The sequence below is a fragment of the Solanum verrucosum genome, unplaced genomic scaffold (genome assembly GCF_900185275.1).
Source record: "Solanum verrucosum unplaced genomic scaffold, falcon-dt-bn FXZP01001039.1, whole genome shotgun sequence".
Lineage (NCBI taxonomy): Eukaryota > Viridiplantae > Streptophyta > Magnoliopsida > Solanales > Solanaceae > Solanum > Solanum verrucosum.
In genome coordinates this window covers 1-5,695 of record NW_026019681.1, presented here as the reverse complement: position 1 = coordinate 5,695, position 5,695 = coordinate 1, and the positions used below count along the sequence as shown (strand labels likewise).

General features: G+C 33.2%; 3 protein-coding genes and 1 pseudogene across 3 annotated transcripts; all 4 read left to right on the top strand.

Annotated features, from left to right (window-relative positions):
- Window positions 1-92: 92 nt before the first annotated feature.
- On the top strand, window positions 93-1,495 carry LOC125834397 (NAD(P)H-quinone oxidoreductase subunit 1, chloroplastic). The gene has a single exon (XM_049513575.1). It carries the CDS (start codon window positions 480-482, stop codon window positions 1,044-1,046), a length of 567 nt encoding a protein of 188 aa, XP_049369532.1. The 5' UTR covers window positions 93-479; the 3' UTR covers window positions 1,047-1,495.
- A 696-nt stretch (window positions 1,496-2,191) lies between these two features.
- Window positions 2,192-2,741, top strand: LOC125834671 (NAD(P)H-quinone oxidoreductase subunit 1, chloroplastic-like; annotated as a pseudogene).
- On the top strand, window positions 2,741-3,309 carry LOC125834566 (NAD(P)H-quinone oxidoreductase subunit I, chloroplastic). The gene has a single exon (XM_049513740.1). It carries the CDS (start codon window positions 2,806-2,808, stop codon window positions 3,307-3,309), a length of 504 nt encoding a protein of 167 aa, XP_049369697.1. The 5' UTR covers window positions 2,741-2,805.
- A 386-nt stretch (window positions 3,310-3,695) lies between these two features.
- LOC125834488 (NAD(P)H-quinone oxidoreductase subunit 6, chloroplastic) lies at window positions 3,696-4,644 on the top strand. The gene has a single exon (XM_049513651.1). The coding sequence runs from the start codon at window positions 3,708-3,710 to the stop codon at window positions 4,236-4,238; it is 531 nt and encodes a 176-aa protein (XP_049369608.1). The 5' UTR covers window positions 3,696-3,707; the 3' UTR covers window positions 4,239-4,644.
- The last annotated feature ends 1,051 nt before the right edge of the window (window positions 4,645-5,695 follow it).

Genomic DNA, 5,695 nt, shown 5'->3' with positions numbered 1-5,695 from the left:
AGTTGATCATTATGAGTCTTACGACGAATTTGATTGGCAGGTTCAATGGCAACGAGAAGGGGATTCATTAGCTCGTTATTTAGTACGAATCGGTGAAATGACAGAATCCATAAAGATTATTCAACAGGCTCTAGAAGGAATTCCAGGAGGGCCTTACGAAAATTTAGAAATGCGACGTTTTGACAGATTAAAAGATCCTGAATGGAATGATTTTGAATATCGGTTTATTAGTAAAAAGCCTTCTCCAACTTTTGAATTGTCGAAACAAGAACTTTATGTGAGAGTTGAAGCCCCAAAAGGAGAATTGGGGATTTTTCTGATAGGAGACCAGAGCGTTTTTCCTTGGAGATGGAAAATTCGCCCACCAGGTTTTATCAATTTGCAAATTCTTCCTCAGTTAGTTAAAAGAATGAAATTGGCTGATATTATGACAATACTAGGTAGCATAGATATCATTATGGGAGAAGTTGATCGTTGAAATGATAATTGATACAACAGAAATAGAGACTATCAATTCTTTTTCCAAATTGGAATCCTTAAAAGAAGTCTATGGGATCATATGGATGCTTGTCCCTATTGTGACTCTTGTATTAGGAATCACAATAGGTGTACTAGTAATTGTTTGGTTAGAAAGAGAAATATCTGCAGGAATACAACAACGTATCGGGCCTGAATATGCCGGCCCTTTAGGAATTCTTCAAGCTCTAGCAGATGGGACAAAACTACTTTTGAAAGAGAACCTTATTCCATCTACAGGAGATACTCGTTTATTCAGTATTGGGCCATCCATAGCAGTAATATCTATCTTTCTAAGTTATTCAGTAATTCCTTTTGGTGATCACCTTGTTCTAGCCGATCTTAGTATTGGTGTTTTTTTTTGGATTGCCATTTCAAGTATTGCTCCCGTTGGACTTCTTATGTCGGGGTATGGATCAAATAATAAATATTCCTTTTTAGGTGGTCTACGGGCAGCTGCTCAATCAATTAGTTATGAAATACCATTAGCTCTATGTGTGTTATCAATATCTCTACGTGTGATTCGGTGAGACCTAAAATTTATCAAAATTCTTTTCTTTCTAGAAACAAGGATAAAAAGATTTGATTGACTATATATATTTTTATTTTTCTTCAGCATTTGAGTTGATAAACTAAACCAGATAGTTATATGAGTGAAAGAAAACGGCTTCTAAATTTGCAGTAAAAAAGTTGAGTCTCATTTCCTATGTACAAGAATCAAATGGTGAAAAAAGTAAACATAAGCAAGAGAGATTGTTTACCCCAAGATTCATGAATTGTCATGATAGCTTGAAGCGGGTTCAAAAGACCAACTCTATGGATTTTTTACTGTCTATTACCATAGATGGATTTCCACAACGGGAGGTTTTTGAAACAAAAAATGAGTGGATGGTTAGGAAGACCAAGATACACAAAGGATTAGTAATTGAGATTATGTAAGTTATCCAAGAGGATATTTCTGTACATAAAAGGAATTCAAATTGGGCTTTACATTCGTAGAAATGATCAAGAAGTACTCCCATGATTCTGATCCAGAGTATTTCCTATCCACTGAGTAAGTAACTAACTATCAAGAACGAAGTAATCTTTTACTTTGGTTAAAGGCCCTTTTTCTGAGAAAGGAGAATAGGAATGAAATAAAAAAATCGAAATAGAAAGAAAAGAATCTAATTGCAAAAGCAAAAAGGAGGGATGTCTTTTTTTTTTCTTCCTTTTTTCTTTTTTTGTTTTTATTCTTTCTTTCCTATAATTCAATTTTGATTTCTATTTAGAGAGATAAAATTTTTGTCATGATTCATGAACTAATGTACTCTCTAATTTTTTTCGTAATTGAAAATTCGAGGTTGAAATGTATATGTGATATTGCTATAAAGCACATTTTTTATTTAATGATAAGGTTATTAATCAACAAAGAAAAATTAAAATTCTTAAAAGATGAGATAAATTCAGAAGCACTTATTTATTAGTTTTAAATATAGCAGACAGAATTCCATTGGTCTAATTTGGGACCTTAGGATAGATTTTGACTCTATCTGACAAACATATCAAGATAAAGAATAGGAAAGGGCCCTTAGGTTTATTTGTGACCTCTGAGGAGCCGTATGAGGTGAAAATCTCACGTACGGTTCTGGAATAGCGATGGGCACAGTGATGTTATCATCGACTATGATTATCTAACAGTTCAAGTACAGTTGATATAGTGGAAGCGCAGTCAAAATATGGTTTTTGGGGTGGAATTTGTGGCGTCAACCCATCGGGTTTATCGTTTTCTAATTTCTTCTCTCGCCGAGTGTGAAAGATTACCTTTTGATTTACCAGAAGCAGAAGAAGAATTAGTAGCAGGGTATCAAACCGAATATTCAGGTATCAAATTTGGTTTATTTTACATTGCTTCATATCTGAATCTACTAGTTTCTTCATTATTTGTAACAGTTCTTTACTTGGGAGGTTGGAATCTTTCTATTCCGTACATATTTGTTCCTGAGCTATTTGGCATAAATAAAGGGGTAAAGTCTTTGGAACACTAATTGGTATCTTTATCACATTAGCCAAAACTTATTTGTTTTGTTCATTCCTATTGCAACAAGATGGACTTTACCGAGGCTGAGAATGGACCAACTATTAAATCTTGGGTGGAAATTTCTTTTACCGATTTCTCTAGGTAATCTATTATTGACAACCTCGTCCCAACTTCTTTCACTGTAAAAGACCACAATATCCTAGATTCACGACTTGTCTCAAACAAGAGAAAGAAACAAGCATAAAATCTTTTTTATAGATATTCAACATATGCTCCCTATGATAACTGAATTCATAAATTATGGTCAACAAACAATACGAGCCGCCAGATACATCGGCCAAGGTTTCATGATTACCCTGTCCCACGCAAATCGTTTACCTGTAACTATTCAATACCCCTACGAAAAATTGATCACATCGGAACGTTTCCGAGGCCGAATACACTTTGAATTTGATAAATGCATTGCTTGTGAAGTATGTGTGCGTGTATGTCCTATAGATTTACCCGTTGTTGATTGGAAGTTGGAAACTGATATTCGAAAGAAACGATTGCTTAATTACAGTATTGATTTTGGAATCTGTATATTTTGTGGTAATTGCGTTGAGTATTGCCCAACAAATTGTTTATCAATGACCGAAGAATATGAACTTTCTACTTATGATCGTCACGAATTGAATTATAATCAAATCGCTTTGGGTCGCTTACCAATGTCAGTAATTGATGATTACACAATTCGAACAATTTCGAATTTACCTCAAATAAACAATGAATAAACCCTTAATTCGATTCAAAAAAATTACGAATTACGAAGGCTTAGTTCGGATCTAAAACAATGAGATTTTTGCTTGGGCAATTCAAACTAGTGGTTGCTTAATGAGACTCCTAGCTTAATTTAGATTGAAAACAAAACCGATTTCAATATTATATATTATAATAGTAATGGTTTCAAAGTAGATAAATGATATCAAAAATAGATAGGTTTAAACTACTCTTTCGACGAATAAAGAATGGATAGTGGTCCAATAAAATAAAAGCATCTACGTCAATTCATACCCATTAGACTTTCATTCAATTAACAATTTCAAAGTATCATAAAAAATAGAAAAACTTCTTTTTTCCTGGTCAGGTCAATAAAGTCATGAAATTCTTCGTTTTTGATTTTTTATAAAAAATGGATTTATCTGAACCAATACATGATTTTCTTTTAGTCTTTCTAGGATCGGGTCTTATATTAGGGGGTCTAGGAGTGGTATTACTTCCCAATCCAATTTATTCGGCCTTTTCCTTGGGATTGGTTCTTATTTGTACATCGTTATTCTATATTCTATCTAACTCCTATTTTGTAGCTGCTGCGCAGCTACTTATTTACGTAGGAGCTATAAATGTTTTAATCATTTTTGCTGTGATGTTCATGAATGGCTCAGAATATTACAAGGATTTTCATCTTTGGACCGTAGGAGATGGAATTACTTCGATGGTTTGTATAAGTCTTTTTATTTCACTAATTACTACTATTTCAGATACGTCATGGTACGGGATTATTTGGACTACAAGATCAAACCAGATTATAGAGCAAGATTTTCTAAGTAATAGTCAACAAATTGGAATTCATTTATCAACAGATTTTTTTCTCCCATTTGAACTTATTTCCATAATCCTTTTAGTTGCTTTAATAGGTGCAATTGCTGTAGCTCGTCAATAAAAAATTTCTATTAAAACTTGGAATTCAAATAAAATTTTGTTCTGTCTTATCACATTAATTTTCCTTGAATTCTATTTGAATTCTAGCTGGATAAATAGAAAGACTTTAGGTCAATCTAGTACCAATCTATTTCTTTGTTCCATACTTGTTATATACTAGTCAATGAAATTAGTTGAATTGTTGTTCATATTGAAAGGAGTCGAGATTGATAAGGAGTTGTTTAATGATTCTCGAACATGTACTTGTTTTGAGTGCCTATTTATTTTCTATCGGTATCTATGGATTGATCACAAGTCGAAATATGGTTAGAGCCCTTATGTGTCTTGAACTTATATTGAATGCGGTTAATATAAATTTTGTAACATTTTCTGATTTTTTTGATAATCGTCAATTAAAGGGAGACATTTTCTCATTTTTGTTATAGCTATTGCAGCCGCTGAAGCAGCCATTGGCCTGGCTATTGTTTCATCAATTTACCGTAACAGAAAATCAACTCGTATCAACCAATCAAATTTGTTGAATAATTAATATTAATCATCTAGATTCTAATATTGAGAAATCAATTTTAATTAGCATGTTTACTACGTAAAGTATGATCTTGTTTGCAAAACATAAGAAATCAAAGTATTTTGGCCTCTCTCATATCTCATAAACCAATCCAGAAAGGGGTTGATTAGAAAATCATGATAACTCATTGATTCATCTGGTATCTAAATATATGATTCGTTTCTAAGTTTACTAGATCGAAAATTTATAACATTCAAAACGTATAGACCCAATGTCACATTCAGTAAAGATTTATGATACGTGTATAGGATGTACTCAATGTGTCCGAGCCTGCCCCACTGATGTATTAGAAATGATACCTTGGGACGGTTGTAAGGCTAAACAAATTGCTTCTGCTCCACGAACAGAGGACTGTGTTGGTTGTAAGAGATGTGAATCCGCCTGTCCAACAGATTTCTTGAGTGTCCGAGTTTATTTATGGCATGAAACAACTCGCAGTATGGGTCTAGCTTATTGATACGTTCGAGAAAACTCTACTTGAATCCATTTAATTTTTTTACCGACAAACCTGTGCTCGAAAATAAAAATATTTTGAGCACGGGTTTTTTTGGTCCAAGTGTATCTTGTCTTTACTACGAATTATTTTCCTTGGTTAACAATAATTGTCGTTTTTCCGATATTTGCGGGTTCTTTAATTTTCTTTCTTCCCCATAAAGGAAATAGGGTAATTAGGTGGTATACGATATGTATATGTATTTTAGAACTCCTTCTAACAACTTATGCATTTTGTTATCATTTCCAATCGGATGATCCATTAATCCAACTAGTAGAGGATTATAAATGGATCGATTTTTTTGATTTCCATTGGAGATTAGGAATAGATGGACTTTCTATAGGACCCATTTTATTAACAGGATTTATCACTACTTTAGCGACTTTAGCGGCTTGGC

What these genes read in the sequence shown, in the direction of transcription:
- LOC125834397 (XM_049513575.1), top strand. Translation starts at nt 480, where the DNA reads ATGATAATTGATACAACAGAAATAGAGACTATCAATTCTTTTTCCAAA.
- LOC125834566 (XM_049513740.1), top strand. Translation starts at nt 2,806, where the DNA reads ATGCTCCCTATGATAACTGAATTCATAAATTATGGTCAACAAACAATA.
- LOC125834488 (XM_049513651.1), top strand. Translation starts at nt 3,708, where the DNA reads ATGGATTTATCTGAACCAATACATGATTTTCTTTTAGTCTTTCTAGGA.